Source organism: Engystomops pustulosus, unplaced genomic scaffold (assembly GCF_040894005.1).
Source record: "Engystomops pustulosus unplaced genomic scaffold, aEngPut4.maternal MAT_SCAFFOLD_204, whole genome shotgun sequence".
Lineage (NCBI taxonomy): Eukaryota > Metazoa > Chordata > Amphibia > Anura > Leptodactylidae > Engystomops > Engystomops pustulosus.
Window position 1 is genome coordinate 1,196 of NW_027285084.1, and position 23,286 is coordinate 24,481.

General features: G+C 55.8%; 1 protein-coding gene across 1 annotated transcript in view; it reads right to left on the reverse strand.

The window, feature by feature from the left end:
• Nucleotides 1-3,850: 3,850 nt before the first annotated feature.
• NDC80 (NDC80 kinetochore complex component) overlaps nt 3,851-23,286 on the reverse strand; it is a gene marked incomplete at its 3' end in the record, with an annotated part of 52,888 nt that continues 33,452 nt past the window's right edge. The window contains exons 8-12 of the mRNA XM_072132018.1: nt 7,778-7,871; nt 7,540-7,646; nt 6,117-6,261; nt 4,254-4,459; nt 3,851-4,003 (exon numbers count right to left, since the gene is read on the reverse strand). Of these exons, the coding sequence (XP_071988119.1) occupies nt 3,851-4,003; nt 4,254-4,459; nt 6,117-6,261; nt 7,540-7,646; nt 7,778-7,871 (705 nt within the window). The remainder of the gene's footprint in view (nt 4,004-4,253; nt 4,460-6,116; nt 6,262-7,539; nt 7,647-7,777; nt 7,872-23,286) is intronic.

Genomic DNA, 23,286 nt, shown 5'->3' on the forward strand with positions numbered 1-23,286 from the left:
CTGCCCCTGCCCGGCCCCCCCTACACTGCACTGCCCCCTGCCCGGCCCCCCCTACACTGCACTGCCCCCAGCCCGGCCCCCCCCTACACTGCACTGCCCCCAGCCCGGCCCCCCCTACACTGCACTGCCCCCAGCCCGGCCCCCCCCTACACTGCACTGCCCCCTGCCCGGCCCCCCCTACACTGCACTGCCCCCTGCCCGGCCCCCCCCTACACTGCACTGCCCCCTGCCCGGCCCCCCCCTACACTGCACTGCCCCCTGCCCGGCCCCCCCTACACTGTACTGCCCCCTGCCCGGCCCCCCCCTACACTGCACTGCCCCCTGCCCGGCCCCCCCTACACTGCACTGCCCCCTGCCCGGCCCCCTACACTGCACTGCCCCCTGCCCGGCCCCCCCTACACTGCACTGCCCCCTGCCCGGCCCCCTACACTGTACTGCCCCCTGCCCGGCCCCCCCCTACACTGCACTGCCCCCTACACTGTACTGCCCCCTGCCCGGCCCCCCCCACACTTCACTGCCCCCTGCCCGGCCCCCCCTACACTGCACTGCCCCCTACACTGTACTGCCCCCTGCCCGGCCCCCCCCTACACTGCACTGCCCCCTACACTGTACTGCCCCCTGCCCGGCCCCCCCTACACTGCACTGCCCCCTGCCCGGCCCCCCCCTACACTGCACTGCCCCCTACACTGTACTGCCCCCTGCCCGGCCCCCCCCTACACTGCACTGCCCCCTACACTGTACTGCCCCCTGCCCGGCCCCCCCTACACTGCACTGCCCCCTGCCCGGCCCCCCCCTACACTGCACTGCCCGGCCCCCCCCTACACTGCACTGCCCCCTGCCCGGCCCCCCCTACACTGCCCCCTGCCCCCCCCTACACTGCACTGCCCCCTACACTGTACTGCCCCCTGCCCGGCCCCCCCTACACTGCACTGCCCCCTACACTGCACTGCCCCCTGCCCGGCCCCCCCCTACACTGCACTGCCCCCTACACTGTACTGCCCCCTGCCCGGCCCCCCCTACACTGCACTGCCCCCTGCCCGGCCCCCCCTACACTGCACTGCCCCCTGCCCGGCCCCCCCCTACACTGCACTGCCCCCTACACTGTACTGCCCCCTGCCCGGCCCCCCCTACACTGCACTGCCCCCTGCCCGGCCCCCCCCTACACTGCACTGCCCCCTGCCCGGCCCCCCCCTACACTGCACTGCCCCCTACACTGTACTGCCCCCTTCCTGCGGCTTCCTGGCAGCGGTCGGTCTATGTCATGTACCAGTGCGCACGCCCTATGACGCGGCCAATGACATCACAGCGCGCATAGACCTGTCGCAGGATGAAGAAGAACCTGCAGCCGCAGGAGAGGAGGAGCATCAGGGGTAAGTACAGAGAGTTTCTTTTTAAGTTCTTTGGCCACGACCCCAGTTATTGGTAAGGCAAAGAAGCGCCAAGGCAGCGGCTACAGGACCGGGGGAGGGATGTGCGGGGGTCACGGCTAGTGACTGGTCTGGTGGGAGGGATGTGCGGGGCCACGGACAGTGACTGGTCTGGTGGGAGGGATGTGCGGGGCCACGGACAGTGACTGGTCTGGTGGGAGGGATGTGCGGGGGCCACAGATAGTGACTGGTCTGGTGGGAGGGATGTGTGGGGCCACTGATAGTGACTGGTCTGGTGGGAGGGATGTGTGGGGCCACGGACAGTGACTGGTCTGGTGGGAGGGATGTGCGGGTCCACGGACAGTGACTGGTCTGGTGGGAGGGATGTGCGGGGCCACGGACAGTGACTGGTCTGGTGGGAGGGATGTGCGGGGCCACGGACAGTGACTGGTCTGGTGGGAGGGATGTGCGGGGCCACGGACAGTGACTGGTCTGGTGGGAGGGATGTGCGGGGGCCACAGATAGTGACTGGTCTGGTGGGAGGGATGTGTGGGGCCACTGATAGTGACTGGTCTGGTGGGAGGGATGTGCGGGGGCCACAGATAGTGACTGGTCTGGTGGGAGGGATGTGCGGGGGCCACGGCTAGGGACTGGTCTGGTGGGAGGGATGTGTGGGGCCACTGATAGTGACTGGTGGGAGGAATGTGCGGGCCCACGGCTAGTGACTGGTCTGGTGGGAGGGATGTGCGGGGGCCACGGCTAGTGACTGGTCTGGTGGGAGGGATGTGCGGGGGCCACGGCTAGTGACTGGTCTGGTGGGAGGGATGTGCGGGGCCACGGCTAGTGACTGGTCTGGTGGGAGGGATGTGCGGGGGCCACGGCTAGTGACTGGTCTGGTGGGAGAGATGTGCGAGGCCACGGCTAGTGACTGGTCTGGTGGGAGAGATATGCGGGGCCACGGATAGTGACTGGTCTGGTGGGAGGGATGTGCGGGGGCCACGGCTAGTGACTGGTCTGGTGGGAGGGATGTGTGGGGTCACTGATAGTGACTGGTGGGAGGGATGTGCGGGGCCACGGATAGCGACTGGTCTGGTGGGAGGGATGTGCGGGGCCACGGACAGTGACTGGTCTGGTGGGAGGGATGTGCGGGGGCCACAGATAGTGACTGGTCTGGTGGGAGGGATGTGTGGGGCCACTGATAGTGACTGGTGGGAGGGATGTGCGGGGCCACGGATAGCGACTGGTCTGGTGGGAGGGATGTGCGGGGCCACAGACAGTGACTGGTCTGGTGGGAGGGATGTGTGGGGCCACTGATAGTGACTGGTGGGAGGGATGTGCGGGGCCACGGATAGTGACGGGTGGGAGGAATGTGCGGGGCCACGGATAGGGACTGGTCTGGTGGGAGGGATGTGCGAGGCCACGGCTAGTGATTGGTCTGGTGGGAGGGATGTGCGAGGCCACGGCTAGTGACTGGTCTGGTGGGAGGGATGTGCGAGGCCACGGCTAGTGACTGGTCTGGTGGGAGGGATGTTCGGGGCCACGGCTAGTGACTGGTCTGGTGGGAGGGATGTGCGGGGCCACGGCTAGTGACTGGTCTGGTGGGAGGGATGTGCGGGGCCACGGCTAGTGACTGGTCTGGTGGGAGGGATGTGCGGGGCCACGGCTAGTGACTGGCCTGGTGGGAGGGATGTGCGGGGGCCACGGCTAGTGACTGGTCTAGTGGGAGAGATGTGCGGGGCCACGGATAATGACTGGTCTGGTGGGAGGGATGTGCGGGGCCACGGCTAGTGACTGGTCTGGTGGGAGGGATGTGCGGGGCCACGGATAATGACTGGTCTGGTGGGAGGGATGTGCGGGGCCACGGCTAGTGACTGGTCTGGTGGGAGGGATGTGCGGGGCCACGGCTAGTGACTGGTCTGGTGGGAGAGATGTGCGGGGCCACGGATAATGACTGGTCTGGTGGGAGGGATGTGCGGGGCCACGGCTAGTGACTGGTCTGGTGGGAGGGATGTGCGGGGCCACGGATAATGACTGGTCTGGTGGGAGGGATGTGCGGGGCCACGGCTAGTGACTGGTCTGGTGGGAGGGATGTGCGGGGCCACGGCTAGTGACTGGTCTGGTGGGAGGGATGTGCGGGGCCACGGACAGTGACTGGTCTGGTGGGAGGGATGTGCGGGGGCCACAGATAGTGACTGGTCTGGTGGGAGGGATGTGCGGGGGCCACAGATAGTGACTGGTCTGGTGGGAGGGATGTGTGGGGCCACTGATAGTGACTGGTGGGAGGGATGTGCGGGGCCACGGATAGTGACGGGTGGGAGGAATGTGCAGGGCCACGGATAGGGACTAGTGGGAGATGAAGGAAAGATTAGGAGCTCAGTTTTGCTACGAGGATGTGAATGATCAGTATTTCCCAGAATCCTGCGCTGTGTGGCCCCTCCCATCCTCTCCACCAATTACGCCCTGGGTGGGATGATGCGACTTACGTTGATCTTGTTCCTGCAGCGGTTCAGGCCTCCCTGCTCGCCGTCCATGTTGCACTCGATCTGGAAGTCGTAGCCGTTGGCGTTCTCGGCGGTGGACGGGATCAGACGCACTTTCCGCGCCACTTTATGGAACTCCGCGACCTGCGTCTCCACCTGCAGGAAGAAGAACGAGGAGACGGTGAGGGGGCTCCAGAGATGCAGGACGGGAGCGGGGGGTGGGGGTGATGTGTGTGTGTGTGTGCGTGGGGGGGGTCTTGCAGCTACACCCCTAGCCCCTCGTAGCCGGCGGTGTGGCACCCGTCCTCTTTGGCTGCGTTCACATTAACATTGTATTTCCATTACATCCGCAGCTCTGTGTGTGAACACGGCCTTAGGGTTCTGCACGGTTTAACCCCTCGCTTACCGACTCCTTGATCTTGGCGTACTTGAGCTCCTCACTCCACAGGTGCTGCTTCTCCTGGTCCAGCTCCTTGGTCAGCTTACTGATGGTCTCCTGCAGCTCGTTCTCCTCGTACTTGATCCTCTCGATGTCGGCCACAGAGTATTTCTGGTTGTCCAGGATGTTCTTCAGCCGCACGTTCTCCTGCCGTATGGCCTCACTTTCCAGCTCTGCCGAAAAAGCACAGGGGGGAGATTATTATGGCCGCCATGTATGATGCGAGTAGACACGAACAGAGGACGTTATGCGGATTCTCTGCCCCTCACACTGCTGTGCACTTATCTCCCTGCACTACACTGCTCCTCCACGCCTTCCTCTGCAAGACGGTTACAGTATTCAACCGAAAGAGAACACAGCAGTGTGAGGACCCGGCGCGCAACAATCGTGGAATATAAACTCATAGATCACAGTCCTGCTGCTACTAACAACGCACACAAAGGCCTGATTACACATCTCTCCAGGGACAATACATAACACTGGCTGCAGAGAGCACAGAGCACAGCAGTGTGAGGTCTGATTACACATCTCTCCAGGGTCAATACATAACACTGGCTGCAGAGAGCACAGAGCACAGCAGTGTGAGGTCTGATTACACAACTCTCCAGGAATAATACATAACACTGGCTGCAGAGAGCACAGAGCACAGCAGTGTGAGGTCTGATTACACATCTCTCCAGGGATAATACATAACACTGGCTGCAGAAAGCACAGAGCACAGCAGTGTGAGGTCTGATTACACATCTCTCCAGGGACAATACATAACACTGGCTGCAGAGAGCACAGAGCACAGCAGTGTGAGGTCTGATTACACATCTCTCCAGGGACACTACATAACACTGGCTGCAGAGAGCACAGAGCACAGCAGTGTGAGGTCTGATTACACATCTCTCCAGGGACAGTACATAACACTGGCTGCAGAGAGCACAGAGCACAGCAGTGTGAGGTCTGATTACACATCTCTCCAGGGACAATACATAACACTGGCTGCAGAGAGTACAGAGCACAGCAGTGTGAGGTCTGATTACACATCTCTCCAGGGACAATACATCACCCTGGCTGCAGAGAGCACAGAGCACAGCAGTGTGAGGTCTGATTACACATCTCTCCAGGGACAATACATAACACTGGCTGCAGAGAGCACAGAGCACAGCAGTGTGAGGTCTGATTACACATCTCTCCAGGGACAATACATAACACTGGCTGCAGAGAGCACAGAGCACAGCAGTGTGAGGTCTGATTACACATCTCTCCTGGGACAATACATAACACTGGCTGCAGAGAGCACAGAGCACAGCAGTGTGAGGTATGATTACACATCTCTCCAGGGACAATACATAACACTGGCTGCAGAGAGCACAGAGCACAGCAGTGTGAGGTCTGATTACACATCTCTCCAGGGATAATACATAACACTGGCTGCAGAGAGTACAGAGCACAGCAGTGTGAGGTCTGATTACACATCTCTCCAGGGACAATACATAACACTGGCTGCAGAGAGCACAGAGCACAGCAGTGTGAGGTCTGATTACACATCTCTCCAGGGATAATACATAACACTGGCTGCAGAGAGAACAGAGCACAGCAGTGTGAGGTCTGATTACACATCTCTCCAGGGACAATATATAACACTGGCTGCAGAGAGCACAGAGCACAGCAGTGTGAGGTCTGATTACACATCTCTCCGGGGACAGTACATAACACTGGCTGCAGAGAGCACAGAGCACAGCAGTGTGAGGTCTGATTACACATCTCTCCGGGGACAGTACATAACACTGGCTGCAGGGAGCACAGAGCACAGCAGTGTGAGGATACCCCCAGTACACCCACCTGTGGCCTCCAGCTCCTCGCTCAGGCTGCTCACTCGCTGGTCCAGTAATGTGGAGTGAGACTCCATCTCTGTCAGGTAGTTCTGGTATTTCTGTATGTCGGCCTGGAGGGAGAGCTTCAGCTTCCTCATGGAGGCCAAACGGTCCTAAAACCACAAGGACAAAGATCAAATACCCAAACACCCGCAGCCCCCTCCTCCCGTACCCCCAACCTCCAGAGCCCCCTCCTCCCGTACCCCCAACCCCCAGAGCCCCCTCCTCCCGTACCCCCAGTGCCCCCTCCTACCATACCCCCAACACCCAGAGCCCCCTCCTGCCGTACCCCCAGAGCCCCCTCCTGCCGTACCCCCAGAGCCCCCTCCTGCCGTACCCCCAGAGCCCCCTCCTGCCGTACCCCCAGAGCCCCCTCCTGCCGTACCCCCAGAGCCCCCTCCTGCCGTACCCCCAGAGCCCCCTCCTGCCGTACCCCCAGAGCCCCCTCCTGCCGTACCCCCAGAGCCCCCTCCTGCCGTACCCCCAGAGCCCCCTCCTGCCGTACCCAGACACCCAGAGCCCCCTCCTCCCGTACCCAGACACCCAGAGCCCCCTCCTCCCGTACCCAGACACCCAGAGCCCCCTCCTCCCGTACCCAGACACCCAGAGCCCCCTCCTCCCGTACCCAGACACCCAGAGCCCCCTCCTCCCGTACCCAGACACCCAGAGCCCCCTCCTCCCGTACCCAGACACCCAGAGCCCCCTCCTCCCGTACCCAGACACCCAGAGCCCCCTCCTGCCGTACCCAGACACCCAGAGCCCCCTCCTCCCGTACCCCCAGAGCCCCCTCCTGCCGTACCCAGACACCCAGAGCCCCCTCCTGCTGTACCCCCAGAGCCCCCTCCTCCCGTACCCCCAGAGCCCCCTCCTCCCGTACCCCCAGAGCCCCCTCCTCCCGTACCCCCAGAGCCCCCTCCTCCTGTACCCAGACACCCAGAGCCCCCTCCTCCTGTACCCAGACACCCAGAGCCCCCTCCTGCTGTACCCCCAGAGCCCCTTCCTGCTGTACCCCCAGAGCCCCTTCCTGCTGTACCCCCAGAGCCCCTTCCTGCTGTACCCCCAGAGCCCCCTCCTGCTGTAACCCCAGAGCCCCCTCCTGCTGTACCCAGACATCCAGAGCCCCCTCCTCCCGTACCCAGACACCCAGAGCCCTCTCCTCCCGTACCCAGACACCCAGAGCCCCCTCCTGCCGTACCCAGACACCCAGAGCCCTCTCCTCCCGTACCCAGACACCAAGAGCCCCCTCCTCCCGTACCCAGACACCCAGAGCCCCCTCCTCCCGTACCCAGACACCCAGAGCCCCCTCCTCCCGTACCCAGACACCCAGAGCCCTCACCTCCCCTAACCCCAACACCCAGGTGGGGCTTCTAGGTGCGCTGGGGGCCACTCACCGGTTCCCTCTCCTTGTCCTTCTCCAGACGCTCGATCTCCTCCGTCAGCCTCCGGGCCTCGGCCTGCAGAGACTCCACCTGAGACTCCTCCACGGCGTATGCGTCCTCTATACGGGGAGGAATCAGAGGAGGAAGGGGGTCACATACACACAACCCAAAATGGTGAAGACTAAGCATCAGATCTACAGGAAAGATTTACACATCCAGACCACACAGATACAGAGACCCCCGAACTTACTGAGCCGGGAGTAAACCTCCCCATCATTCTCCTCAAACGTGTCCCGGCCCTCCATGAACTGCTCATAACACTTCATAGTGTAATCCAGGAAGACCTGCAACACAGGGGAGAACAGTGAGTGCAGCTCTGGGGTATAATACAGGATGTAACTCAGGATCAGTACAGGATAAGTAATGTCATGTATGTACACAGTGACTGCACCAGCAGCAGAATAGTGAGTGCAGCTCTGGGGTATAATACAGGATGTAACTCAGGATCAGTACAGGATAAGTAATGTCATGTATGTACACAGTGACTGCACCAGCAGCAGAATAGTGAGTGCAGCTCTGGGGTATAATACAGGATGTAACTCAGGATCAGTACAGGATAAGTAATGTCATGTATGTACACAGTGACTGCACCAGCAGCAGAATAGTGAGTGCAGCTCTGGGGTATAATACAGGATGTAACTCAGGATCAGTACAGGATAAGTAATGTCATGTATGTACACAGTGACTGCACCAGCAGCAGAATAGTGAGTGCAGCTCTGGGGTATAATACAGGATGTAACTCAGGATCAGTACAGGATAAGTAATGTCATGTATGTACACAGTGACTGCACCAGCAGCAGAATAGTGAGTGCAGCTCTGGGATATAATACAGGATGTAACTCAGGATCAGTACAGGATAAGTAATGTCATGTATGTACACAGTGACTGCACCAGCAGCAGAATAGTGAGTGCAGCTCTGGAGTATAATACAGGATGTAACTCAGGATCAGTACAGGATAAGTAATGTCATGTATGTACACAGTGACTGCACCAGCAGCAGAATAGTGAGTGCAGCTCTGGGGTATAATACAGGATGTAACAGGATCAGTACAGGATAAGTAATGTCATGTATGTACACAGTGACTGCACCAGCAGCAGAATAGTGAGTGCAGCTCTGGGGTGTAATACAGGATGTAACTCAGGATCAGTACAGGATAAGTAATGTCATGTATGTACACAGTGACTGCACCAGCAGCAGAATAGTGAGTGCAGCTCTGGGGTATAATACAGGATGTAACTCAGGATCAGTACAGGATAAGTAATGTCATGTATGTACACAGTGACTGCACCAGCAGCAGAATAGTGAGTGCAGCTCTGGGATATAATACAGGATGTAACTCAGGATCAGTACAGGATAAGTAATGTCATGTATGTACACAGTGACTGCACCAGCAGCAGAATAGTGAGTGCAGCTCTGGAGTATAATACAGGATGTAACTCAGGATCAGTACAGGATAAGTAATGTCATGTATGTACACAGTGACTGCACCAGCAGCAGAATAGTGAGTGCAGCTCTGGGGTATAATACAGGATGTAACAGGATCAGTACAGGATAAGTAATGTCATGTATGTACACAGTGACTGCACCAGCAGCAGAATAGTGAGTGCAGCTCTGGGGTGTAATACAGGATGTAACTCAGGATCAGTACAGGATAAGTAATGTCATGTATGTACACAGTGACTGCACCAGCAGCAGAATAGTGAGTGCAGCTCTGGGGTGTAATACAGGATGTAACTCAGGATCAGTATAGGATAAGTAATGTCATGTATGTACAGTGACTGCACCAGCAGCAGAATAGTGAGTGCAGCTCTGGGGTATAATACAGGATGTAACTCAGGAGCAGTACAGGATAAGTAATGTCATGTATGTACACAGTGACTGCACCAGCAGCAGAATAGTGAGTGCAGCTCTGGGGTATAATACAGGATGTAACTCAGGATCAGTACAGGATAAGTAATGTCATGTATGTACACAGTGACTGCACCAGCAGCAGAATAGTGAGTGCAGCTCTGGAGTATAATACAGGATGTAACTCAGGATCAGTACAGGATAAGTAATGTCATGTATGTACACAGTGACTGCACCAGCAGCAGATAGTGAGTGCAGCTCTGGGGTATAATACAGGATGTAACTCAGGATCAGTACAGGATAAGTAATGTCATGTATGTACACAGTGACTGCACCAGCAGCAGAATAGTGAGTGCAGCTCTGGGGTATAATACAGGATGTAACTCAGGATCAGTACAGGATAAGTAATGTCATGTATGTACACAGTGACTGTACCAGTAGCAGAATAGTGAGTGCAGCTCTGGGGTGTAATACAGGATGTAACTCAGGATCAGTACAGGATAAGTAATGTCATGTATGTACACAGTGACTGCACCAGCAGCAGAATAGTGAGTGCAGCTCTGGGTATAATACAGGATGTAACTCAGGATCAGTACAGGATAAGTAATGTCATGTATGTACACAGTGACTGCACCAGCAGCAGAATAGTGAGTGCAGCTCTGGGGTATAATACAGGATGTAACTCAGGATCAGTACAGGATAAGTAATGTCATGCATGTACACAGTGACTGCACCAGCAGCAGAATAGTGAGTGCAGCTCTGGGGTATAATACAGGATGTAACTCAGGATCAGTACAGGATAAGTAATGTCATGTATGTACACAGTGACTGCACCAGCAGCAGAATAGTGAGTGCAGCTCTGGGGTATAATACAGGATGTAACTCAGGATCAGTACAGGATAAGTAATGGTCATGTATGTACACAGTGACTGCACCAGCAGCAGAATAGTGAGTGCAGCTCTGGGGTATAATACAGGATGTAACTCAGGATCAGTACAGGATAAGTCATGTCATGTATGTACACAGTGACTGCACCAGCAGCAGAATAGTGAGTGCAGCTCTGGGGTATAATATAGGATGTAACTCAGGATCAGTACAGGATAAGTAATGGTCATGTATGTACACAGTGACTGCACCAGCAGCAGAATAGTGAGTGCAGCTCTGGGGTATAATACAGGATGTAACTCAGGATCAGTACAGGATAAGTAATGGTCATGTATGTACACAGTGACTGCACCAGCAGCAGAATAGTGAGTGCAGCTCTGGGGTATAATACAGGATGTAACTCAGGATCAGTACAGGATAAATAATGTCATGCATGTACACAGTGACTGCACCAGCAGCAGAATAGTGAGTGCAGCTCTGGGGTATAATACAGGATGTAACTCAGGATCAGTACAGGATAAGTAATGTCATGTATGTACACAGTGACTGCACCAGCAGCAGAATAGTGAGTGCAGCTCTGGGGTATAATACAGGATGTAACTCAGGATCAGTACAGGATAAGTAATGTCATGTATGTACACAGTGACTGCACCAGCAGCAGAATAGTGAGTGCAGCTCTGGGGTATAATACAGGATGTAACTCAGGATCAGTACAGGATAAGTAATGTCATGTATGTACACAGTGACTGCACCAGCAGCAGAATAGTGAATGCAGCTCTGGGGTATAATACAGGATGTAACTCAGGATCAGTACAGGATAAGTAATGTCATGTATGTACACAGTGACTGCACCAGCAGTAGAATAGTGAGTGCAGCTCTGGAGTATAATACAGGATGTAATTCAGGATCAGTACAGGATAAGTAATGTCATGTATGTACACAGTGACTGCACCAGCAGCAGAATAGTGAGTGCAGCTCTGGAGTATAATACAGGATGTAACTCAGGGTCAGTACAGGATAAGTAATGTCATGTATGTACACAGTGACTGCACCAGCAGCAGAATAGTGAGTGCAGCTCTGGGTATAATACTGGATGTAACTCAGGATCAGTACAGGATAAGTAATGTCATGTATGTACACAGTGACTGCACCAGCAGCAGAATAGTGAGTGCAGCTCTGGAGTATAATACAGGATGTAACTCAGGATCAGTACAGGATAAGTAATGTCATGTATGTACACAGTGACTGCACCAGCAGCAGAATAGTGAGTGCAGCTCTGGGGTATAATACAGGATGTAACTCAGGATCAGTACAGGATAAGTAATGTCATGTATGTACAGTGACTGCACCAGCAGCAGAATAGTGAGTGCAGCTCTGGGGTATAATACAGGATGTAACTCAGGATCAGTACAGGATAAGTAATGTCATGTATGTACACAGTGACTGCACCAGCAGCAGAATAGTGAGTGCAGCTCTGGGGTATAATACAGGATGTAACTCAGGATCAGTACAGGATAAGTAATGTCATGTATGTACACAGTGACTGCACCAGCAGCAGAATAGTGAGTGCAGATCTGGAGTATAATACAGGATGTAACTCAGGATCAGTACAGGATAAGTAATGTCATGTATGTACACAGTGACTGCACCAGCAGCAGAATAGTGAGCGCAGCTCTGGGGTATAATACAGGATGTAACTCAGGATCAGTACAGGATAAGTAATGTCATGTATGTACACAGTGACTGCACCAGCAGCAGAATAGTGAGTGCATCTCTGGTGTTGCTCGTTACCTCGTTAGCTGTCTGTTGCTGTGAGAGGCTGTGTGCTGCTGCTGCTCCTGAGCTCCAGGGAAAACCACCTCCACCTGGGGCCTGCTCTCTCCTCTCCCAGGGAGGGAGTGGGTTTTCAGGCATGAGCCAGGGCAGCAAGTCCCAGGCTCCTGCTTCCTGGTCTAGGCCGGCGGGGGGCAGGGGTAGCCAGGAACCGGCCAGCGCTGCGGAAGCCTTGGGGGTGAGAAGATCTGCAAGGAACAGCAGCAATGCTGCTCCAAGTACCTCCAGGCCAGCTAAGGCTTCAAAAAGCAGCAAGACCTCAGAAAAGATGGATACCTCGGGAAAGCTGGGTACTTCGGAAAAGCTGGATACCGCAGGAAAGCTGAGTGCTCAGAGAGGTGAGGCTGACCTCAGTGAAGAGGGCTGGGGAATGCTGAGGACCCGGGAGTCTATTTCCACCTATGCCTCCCGGGCTCTGGGCCACCTCTCTGAGTACGAAGAAGCCAGCAAGACGGTGAGGAGACTGCGGGAGGAGCTCCGGTGCGCCCATGCCAGGGCAAGCTCTGCCCCAAAGAGGAAAAAGGAGCAGATTATGGCAGAGATTTCCAGGCTCCAGACTGACATCCAGGCCTTGGAGGAGAGGAAGGCTTACCTGCTGGAGAGGAGCGGTCCGTTTAAAGAAAAGATCCTTAATGATGAGCGGTTCCGGGAGATGGAGGAGGAGAAGCAGAGGCGGATGATGGGGCTTCAGCCTGAGAGTCAGACGGAGGAGGAAAGTCCGGTGCCGTGCAGTGGGCCCCATGCAGGACAAGCGGCTATGTCATCTGCCTGCGGTTCTGCCGGCCCGGGTGAGGATAGTGACAGCCACCAGGGAGGGGCGCTGATGGAGGAGATCCGACGGCTCGAGTCCCCTGTGCACCTCCAGGACTTTACTTTTGGAGACGATCTGCCGGAGGATGCACCGGGGGGCAGCAAACCACGAAAGAAGAAGACCAAATCCGTGGAAGTGGTGAGTCTAGTCTACAGCCCCCTCCCCGTAAAACCCGAGTCGGCCGCAGGGTCAGCTCACTGTGCGAGCCCCGTTACCCAGCCCAGCGCGGGTCCTGCAGTGGACTCAGTGCCAGGGAGCGGGGAGATTACAGGTGTGACATCTGATGTGGCGATGGGCTCCGTCTCTGTCTGTGGTAACAGTGGGGGAGCAGGGGAGGCATCGGCCGTGAGGCCGGACAGTAAGGGCGGCTCGGCAGTGGCGATACCATCGAAATCCAGTGCTGTGGTGCGTCCCTCAGTGGGAGGGGGGGACAGCCCGGCACTGGTGGCAGCTTCCGGTGCCTCGGCGTCTCTTCATGCTGTTGCCACTGATCACTTGGTTATGGAGCGGCGGCAGCATGGAGGGGTCGCTGAGGCTGAGGGCTCCGGACCTCCCAAACCTAAAGTCCTATTTTGTGTTGGTGTTGGAGACAGTCTGCAGAGGAGTGCTGAGGAAGGTGGGGATCAGCGGTGCCACATACCGGCCAAAGATCAGCGGCGACTCCTACCTTCCTCTAAGAAAAGTAAAATAACATCTGCTACCGATGATGTGGAGGGCACAAGTGTGACACAAGGTGGGGTCCCCTCTGGGCGATGCTCTGCGAGGAGACCCCCGTCCCTTGTGCCTGAAGATGCGGAGGTGGTCATGTCCCATAATGTTGTTGCTGGTCCAGCCAGTGTGAGTGGAGTCAGTAATGTTGTGGTGGCTGGTGTGAATGGTGTGAGTGGTGGAGAACCGTTACCAGTTATGGGGGTGGGTGATGGAGTGACTGGTGGTGCGGGTGGCGTGGCTGAGTGTAACATGCAGGTGGGTAGTGTTAATGTGGTGGGTGCAGGGGTTGGTCCAGTTGCTCCCCCAGTGGCGGCCCCTATTAAGAGCTATGCCAGTGTCGCTGCTGGGGGAAGTAGGGGTCCATCATCCTCGTCTCTGGGCTCTGGGGACGGCTTTTTGCAACGGCGCCTCCTGCAGGCCTTACAGAAGGGAGAAAGGACGATCAATGTAGCGGGGCAGGAGGTTGATTTGTCGTTTTGGATAGAGAGGCACGGCCTGTCTGCCTTCCGAGAGCAAAGAGGCAGGGAGACATCATGGTCGCTCCCGACAACCGGGCCGGGTGCTAACCGTAGGAATGTGGTCCGTCTTCGGTGGCGTGGCAGTGATGTGTGTCCCACTCGGGCACGGGTAGTTGAGCTGCTGCTGAAGATGGACTTCAAGGCGGCTGACATCTTTGCCTTGATCCATCCCTATGGTACATCTGAGTTTGATGTCAGCTTTGTTCGGCCGGAGGGGCTTGAGCTCTTCTGGTCCAACTATGAGCTGAGATACAACGAGCCCGAGTGGCGGGACTTTGCTGTGCAAGCAGTGTCCCGCCAGAGCGAAGTCAAGAAAGTGACCGTTCTTACCCGTAACGAATCACTATCTTGCTTTGACATCATGACCTGGATGAATCGTTATGGAGAGGTGCTGGGATTACCAGAGAAAAATCGTGACGAGTATGGTATCTGGTCAGGGGCCTGGACCTTCATGGTGAAGTTGAGGCGTTCAGGTAACTCAGTCGCCCACATCCCTTCATCAGCCTTCCTGGGGAGGGATCGGATCCTGATCTTCTACCGGGGGCAGCCTAAGCTGTGTCACAGGTGCGGTGACCCCACACATTTCAGCGCAAACTGCACCGTGCAGAAGTGTGCGTTGTGTGGGGGTGTCGGCCATCTCGCTGCATCCTGTACAGGGCAGATTAGGTGTAACCTGTGTGGTGATCTCGGTCACCCGTACAGTCGTTGTCCTCTTTCCTTCGCTAATGCAGGCTCAGCCTCAGCGGATGAAAGCCATGAGGCTGAATCTGCTGGGGAGGGGACTAGCAGAGGCAGAGGAATGGAGGGGCCAGGGAAGAAAGACAGGAAAAAGACGCCTGCCCAGCTAAGGCGTCTAGAGAAGCGTCAACAGGAGAGAGAGCGGGGGGAGTCCCGGGCTGCTGGGACAACCTCTGGCGCTCTCCTAGAGACCACACCTGTCGCTGAGGCCCCAGGGGAGGATGTACTGGATGAGGAGGTCAGGAGGATCGTGAGAGAGGAAGGTGCCACGTCCTCAGACTCCTCCCATTATGAGAGTATGGATGAGGATAATAGGGCGTGGCTAGAGGAAAAGCGTAAGCGTGGCGCCAAAAAGAAGAAAAAGGGTAAAAAGAAGGGAGGTGTAAGATCTTCTCCCTCCCTGACTAAGGTACCCAAGGAAGGTGCAACCGACCCCCCGCTGGTCGAACTTTCAAATCGATTCCTGGCCCTGGATGGAGCCTCTCCTGCCGATGGAGGGGCTGAGGGCGAAGGGCCAGAGGTGGCGGAGCCTGCAGGAGGTGCCGAGTCTCCCCCTGGGGAGTCAGGGTCCTCAGGAGGGGAGACTGGCCCAGAGTCTGGAGACGAGGATGAGGAGGCAGGTCCTGGATCTGCCTCTGAAGCATCAGAGGTGCGGGAGATGGACACCACAATATGTCTAAAAAGGGGGTGTTCATTTCCCGAGGGTGGTGGTAAGAAGGGTAAAAAGAAAGCCGTCTAACTCAATCACTCATGATGGCGGCACCCACTCCGTTGACGCTGGCGTCCATTAATGTCGCCAGCATTAAGTCTGATGCGGCTAGATTTGCGGCCTTTGATTTTCTCGGCCGTGTTGAAGCCGACATTTTATTTTTGCAGGAGACCAGGCTGCCAGATTTGGCGGCCGTGTTTAAAGCTAAGAGGGAATGGAGACACGGGCCTTCCTATTGGTCTCTTGCGGCCGAGCCGTATAGCGGAGTGGCGGTCCTTTTTACCGCACCGGTAGAATGCCGACGAGTTATTGAGTTAGAAATGGGGAGGTGCCTGATCCTGGATGTCCTCATGAAGGGACAAGAACTTCACCTAATTAACATCTATGGTCCCCAGTCCAAGTGGGACAGGAAGTGTCTCTTTATGAGGATCAAGCCCTACCTTTTTACAAGTCGGCAGGTGGTCTTTGGAGGGGACTTCAATGCTGTCACGAGGTCCCAAGATAGGGGAGGTTCCAGAGACAAGCTGACTTATGATAGCGTCGCTCTTAATAGCATAGCCAGTGAGGCTCGCCTGGTGGATGTCCACATCCGGCACACCCCAGGCCACGCGGGGTTCACCTATTATAGGGGTAGCTGCATGTCATCTCTTCAGTAGTGTCCGTTGTTGAGGTGGAGTTCTCCGACCACTGTCTAATTTTGTTTTCTCTGAATGTTACAGAGACCCCCCGGATGGGAAGAGGCTACTGGAAGCTCAATTCGTCTCTCCTGGAAGAAGCGGAGATCAGACAATCCTTTGAGGACTTTCTTCAGAGCCAGGTACCATTGCTGGGCCTTTGTAGCAGTAAGTCAGAGTGGTGGGAGATGCTCAAGAAAAGGGTGGCGAGATTCTTCCGCCAGCTCTCGAGCCTCAGGAGCCTGGACAGGTACCGCCTGTATCAGGGCCTGAGGAGGAAACTCCAGCATCTCGTCTCGACTGGAGGTAGTCGTGAGGACATCTCCAGAGTGAAATCCTTGCTGAAGAGGTGTCAGTACGATAGACACGCATCTTTGGTTTTTGAGAGGGATTACGGGAAGTACCGCTCGCCCGACCCTTACAGAAACTGCAAGATGTCAGTGAATGGTAAAGTTGTCACAGGACTGGTTGACAGTACGGGATCCCTGAAAAGGTCCAGATCAGGGATTCTGGAGGTCGTCAGATCCTTCTACTCGCACCTCTTGGGCAGGAAGGATCTAGATCGGGATGTGATGTCGGCTTTCCTGGCTGAAACTGTCCCTGAGCCAGGAGTAGACCCCTCTCTTGATGTTCTGACAGAGATGATTAGGGAAGAGGAAGTCAGCCGGGCGATTGAAGGGCTCGCCCTCAAGAAATCGCCGGGTCCGGATGGCTTAACATCTGAGTTTTATAAGACCTTTAAGGACGCCTTGGTTCCCCTCTTGACTGAGGTATTCAATGAGTGTCTTTCCTCGGGCGCTCTGCCGAAGTCAATGAGGAGGTCTGCCCTGATCATCCTGTCAAAGGGTAAGGACCGATCTCGTATTGAGAACTGGCGTCCCATAGCGCTTCTCAATACGGACAGAAAGGTTTTGGCAAAGGTGCTGTTTAATCGGCTGGTGCAGTTTGCGCCCCGGCTCCTTTCGGGGACCCAGCACTGCTCTGTTCCAGGCCGCAGTACATTTAGTGCTGTGCTTTGTGTCCGGGAGGCAGTGGAGCAGGGCAGGGCTGGTAACTGGAAGGGGTACTTGCTGTCCTTGGATCAGGCAAAAGCGTTTGATCGGGTTAACCACGAGTACCTCTGGTCTGTCCTTCTGAGGTATGGCCTGCCGGGGGAGTTTGTCAATTGGCTAAAGGTTTTGTATGCAGGGGCAGAGAGTTTCCCGCTTGTGAACGGTTGGATTGGCCGCTCTTTTGAGGTCGGGTCTGGTGTTCGCCAGGGTTGTCCTCTGAGCCCACTACTGTACGTGTTCGCGATTGACCCATTCCTTAGGAGGGTTGATCGTGGGCCGTTGGTGGGAGTCGGGATGGATCGGGCAGCACCGGAAGCCACTCTGAGGGTGGTAGCGTATGCCGATGATGTCACCGTTTTCGTGTCCTCGGGAGGGGAGGCGCAATGGGTGATGTCAGAGGTTGACCGCTACTCAGAGGCTTCTGGGTCCAAGATCAACCGGGATAAGTGTGAGAGTCTCTGGCTGGGAGAGGGGGATCCAGGCTTTGATCTCCCGGACACTCTTCCAGGGCCCCAAGACTCTGCCAAAGTTCTCGGCATCGAATTTGGCCAGGGGGATTACCCCATGCAAAACTGGGATGGCAGGCTTAAGATTGCCGCTCAGAGGGTGGACCAGTGGAAGGGTTGGTCTTTGACCCTCAGGGAAAGGGTGAACTTGATTAAAACTTACCTGCTCCCATTGCTGATATATCTGGGCAGTGTGTGCATGTTGCCAGAACCCCTCTGGACTCGGGTCTACAGTCTGTTCTTCCAGATGTTATGGGGGAATAGGCTGAACCTAATCAAGAGGGAGGTTACTTACCGCACGAGGAGACAAGGAGGGTTGTGTATGGTCAACCCTGTGGTGTTCCTAGTGAATACCTTTCTTAAGATCAATGTGGCAAACCTCTGGAAAGAGAGGGCTCCTCCGTGGGTATACTCCTGCAGGGGATGGGCTCCTCCGTGGGTATACTCCTGCAGGGGATGGGCTCCTCCGTGGGTATACTCCTGCAGGGGATGGGCTCCTCCGTGGGTATACTCCTGCAGGGGATGGTTTCGGCCTTTCTTCCAGGAATGGGAGACAGGAGGGCAAGTGAAGGATCTCCGTACACCGCATGGGCATCTTCCGGCTTACGCTACCCCGGTTCTGAAGGTGATTCGCCGGTGGGGTCTGGGAATGTGGGAGATCAGGACCATGTCGAGGAAAGTCCTTGACAAGAGGGTTCTGTTGACCCATTTCCAGAAGCCTCTGGCCCTCAGGGATTGCCCAAGTCGGGATCTGGGGGTGGGTTTGAGTTTATTGAATTCTATCCGGATCCCCTTGAAGTTTTGGGACTTGACTTGGCGCTGCTTCCATGGAAAGCTGTGTGTGAGGGACAATCTGAAGTGTAGGAGCTCTGAGGAAAGGGGTTGTCCCCGGGAGGAGTGCGGTGGCCTGCTGGAGAGCATGGACCACTTCCTGCTTCAGTGCCCCTTTAACACAGAGGTGTACAACCGGGTGGGCGCTTCCATCCATTGGCCCGGGTTGGCCGGTCTCTCCTATGCGGAGTGGGCCTATGGAGCATTCAGAGGCCTGGGTGGCCGGGACCGCTGCACGTTATTCCTAGTCAGTCTAGTGGTCAGGTACCACACGTGGAACGCACGGTGTTTAGTATCGACGCAGCGTAAAATCCTCCCGGTGGTTGAGGTGGTTAGGAACATTCTGGGTGACCTGGTGAAGGTGCGCTCTCTGGAGTATGAGAGGCTGGGTACGGGGAGGGCCTCTCTCCTTAGTGTCCCTTAGTCTGTCTTCTCCCCTCCTGGTGAAGGTGCGCTCTCTGGAGTATGAGAGGCTGGGCTGGGGAGGACCTCTCTCCTTAGTGTCCCTTAGTCTGTCCTCTCCCTCCTGGTGAAGGTGCGCTCTCTGGAGTATGAGAGGCTGGGCACGGGGAGGACCTCTCTCCTTAGTGTCCCTTAGTCTGTCCTCTCCCCTCCTGGTGAAGGTGCGCTCTCTGGAGTATGAGAGGCTGGGCACGGGGAGGACCTCTCTCCTTAGTGTCCCTTAGTCTGTCCTCTCCCTCCTGGTGAAGGTGCGCTCTCTGGAGTATGAGAGGCTGGGCACGGGGAGGACCTCTCTCCTTAGTGTCCCTTAGTCTGTCCTCTCCCCCTGGTGAAGGTGCGCTCTCTGGAGTATAAGAGGCTGGGCACGGGGAGGACCTCTCTCCTTAGTGTCCCTTAGTCTGTCCTCTCCCTCCTGGTGAAGGTGCGCTCTCTGGAGTATGAGAGGCTGGGCACGGGGAGGGCCTCTCTCCTTAGTGTCCCTTAGTCTGTCCTCTCCCCTCCTGGTGAAGGTGCGCTCTCTGGAGTATGAGAGGCTGGGCACAGGGAGGGCCTCTCTCCTTAGTGTCCCTTAGTCTGTCCTCTCCCCTCCTGGTGAAGGTGCGCTCTCTGGAGTATGAGAGGCTGGGCACGGGGAGGACCTCTCTCCTTAGTGTCCCTTAGTCTGTCCTCTCCCCTCCTGGTGAAGGTACGCTCTCTGGAGTATGAGAGGCTGGGCACGGGGAGGACCTCTCTCCTTAGTGCCCCTTAGTCTGTCCTCTCCCCTCCTGGTGAAGGTGCGCTCTCTGGAGTATGAGAGGCTGGGCACGGGGAGGGCCTCTCTCCTTAGTGTCCCTTAGTCTGTCCTCTCCCTCCTGGTGAAGGTGCGCTCTCTGGAGTATGAGAGGCTGGGCACGGGGAGGGCCTCTCTCCTTAGTGTCCCTTAGTCTGTCCTCTCCCCCCCTGGTGAAGGTGCGCTCTCTGGAGTATGAGAGGCTGGGCACGGGGAGGGCCTCTCTCCTTAGTGTCCCTTAGTCTGTCCTCTCCCCCCTGGTGAAGGTGCGCTCTCTGGAGTATGAGAGGCTGGGCACGGGGAGGGCCTCTCTCCTTTGGAGGGGGTTCTCCTTTAGTGTCCCTTAGTCTGTCATCTCCTCTCCTGGTGTTGGGCTGAAGCTGACACTGTAGATTTGTGTTTTGTGTCCTGAGGTTATAGTGATGTTGGGCTTGCAGGCACCGAACCTGGGCTTTATGTGGTTTTGATTGATGTTGTTGAGATTTTATTTGTATTCTGTTTTCTTTATGTTGTGTTGTAAATACTGTATATATTGTATATATTGTATATAGTGGGGTTTGGGATAAGTGTTAGGTTGGGAGGGGGGTGATGGTGGTGGGATTTACGAACTGATTTGGACTCTATGACCCTGGGCACTGGTCTGGACTACTTAACGCAAACTTTGGACGTTAGACCAGTGTCTGGGGGGAAGGGGAGGGTGCGGGCGAGGGATTTAGTTTAGTGTAGTGTTGTGTGTATTTGTTATTATATATTTAAAAAAAAAAAAAAATAAATAAATAAATAAATAAATGGGTGTGGGATGTGATCTGTGTGGGGTGTTTTGTTATTAGAGGGTGTGGGGTGGGTTTATGTATATTTATAGTCATTTATGTTTTATTTGTGGGTGTGGCTTGTCTTATTGTTTATTGGTTTGGTTTAGGTTGTGATAATCGGTTGGGTGGGGGTTGTAGTATTTGGTGTTATTCATTTCGGTGTATTGTAAGTTATTGTTTTTACTAGGTGTGAATATGGCTGGACCAGTAAGTAAGATATTGTATGTTATGTTTTGTTTGTATTGTTATGTTTTTTACTTTTATATAAAATAAAAGATCTACAGGATGTAACTCAGGATCAGTACAGGATAAGTAATGTCATGTATGTACACAGTGACTGCACCAGCAGCAGAATAGTGAGTGCAGCTCTGGGGTATAATACAGGATGTAACTCAGGATCAGTACAGGATAAGTAATGTCATGTATGTACACAGTGACTGTACCAGCAGCAGAATAGTGAGTGAAGCTCTGGGATATAATACAGGATGTAACTCAGGATCAGTACAGGATAAGTAATGTCATGTATGTACACAGTGACTGCACCAGCAGCAGAATAGTGAGTGCAGCTCTGGAGTATAATACAGGATGTAACTCAGGATCAGTACAGGATAAGTAATGTCATGTATGTACACAGTGACTGCACCAGCAGCAGAATAGTTCGTGCTGACTCATTTTGCTGTGAGCTACTGACGGGTGTGGTTGTGTGCTGCTGAGCTCCTGCACCACCTGGAGCAATCTCCATCCACCCAGGCCTGCTCTCTCCTCCCCAGGGAGGGAGTGGGTTCTGTGGGATGAATCCTGCAGGAAAATCCCAGGCTCCTGTCTCCCGGACCAGGCCGGCGGGGGGCAGGAGAAGCCAGTTACCGGCCAAATCGGAGGGTGTAAGAAGATCTGCCCGGAGCCAAGGACGCAGCGATGTGACCTCGGCTGCCACCCCCAAGACCCAGGGAAGCCGCAAGGTCTCCGGAACACAGAAGATCAAGGCAAGTGACATCAGCCTGAGTGCTCCTCCTGGAAAGCTGGATGTATGTGCGGGAAAGCTGGGTGGTTCAGCTGGAAAGCTGGGTGCTCACGGAGGTGTGCAAAAAGCATGGGGTGATCTTAAGGCCCGGGAGTCTGCTACCATCTATGGCTCCCGGATTGCTGAGCACCTCCGTGAGTACGAGGAAGCTGGAAAAGCGCTGAGGAGGCTCCAGGAGGAGATAAGGGAGACCTTGGCCCTAGCGGGGGTGGCTACGCAGAGAAAGAAAAAGTCTGATCTACTTACCACCATAGACAGACTAAAAGCCGAGGTCACCGCTCTGCAGGAGAAGCGACATCTAATCCGCGAGCACAGCGGTCCGTTCCGTGAAAAGTTGGAGAATGATGCCCGGTTTGATGACATGCGCCAGGAGCAGTTAAGAAAACTGAAGGGGCTTCAGATCCAGGCGGATGATGGCGATGATGAGGAGGATGAGGAAGACCAGCCGTGTCCGTCTGGTGGCCTGCACCAACACCAGCAGGCCTCGCACGACAGGCTGCCTGCGGAGCAAGCGCCATTACCATCAGGCTGCGGCTCTGCCAACCTGGAGGAGGAAAGTGATGACAGCGGCCAGGGGGGGGCGCTAATGGCTCAGATACGTCAGCTTGAGTCTCCAGTTCACCTCCAGAACTTTTCCTTTGGTGATGATATCCCGAGTGACGACCAAAAGAGGAAGAAGACGAGACCCAAGAAGACCAAGGCGTCTCAGGAGGTGAATCTGGTGTTTCGTCCCCTCCCTGTTCCCTCCGGGCGGGCTGCAGTGCCAGCCTGTCGTGTAGGCCCCGTTACCCAGCCCAGCACGAATCCTGCAGTGGACTCGGTGCCAGGGTGCGGGGAGAGTGCAAAGCCACGTTCCATCATGGCGCAGAGCACCAGCCTTGTTTGCAGTAGCAAGGATGGTGCAGGGAAGGCATCGGCCGAAAGGCCGGACAGTGAGGGCGATCCAGCAGGTCCTGGTACTGTGTGCTGCCCCCCAGTGGGAGGGGGGGGTGGCCCGGTGCCAGGGGCAGTGGCGGTGGCTCCTGTGGCCCCTAGCACTGTGGCTGCATCTAGCTCCGGTGAGCAGCGGCAGTGTGATGGGGCTGCTGGGGCTTGTGGTGCGGCGCCTCCCAAGCATCCCGAACAGCCTGCAGAGAAAGGCGCAGGAAAAGTGTTGTTTTGCATTGGATCATCAGACCCTGGAGAGGGCACAAAAAGACTGTCCGGAGTCTGCAAGGGCAAGTGGCCTCTTGCATCCAGCGAGCAGCAGAGCAGAAATATTAAAAAAACTACTGGACAACAAGGGGTTAATGCCAATGAGGCAGAGGGCACCTTTAAGATCGGGGTTGGAGCTGCCTCTTCTCAGGCTGTATCAGCTATGGAGGTGGCTCTACCCCCAGTGCCCAGTGACGCCGAGGCAACCCCAGGTCCTCCTGGCCCAGCTGGTGTGAGTGATGCAAGGAAGCGAGGCAGTAATGCACATAGTGTGGTGAATGTGGGGGTGGTGAATGGTGCTGAGGGGGGTGATCCTGTTGTGCG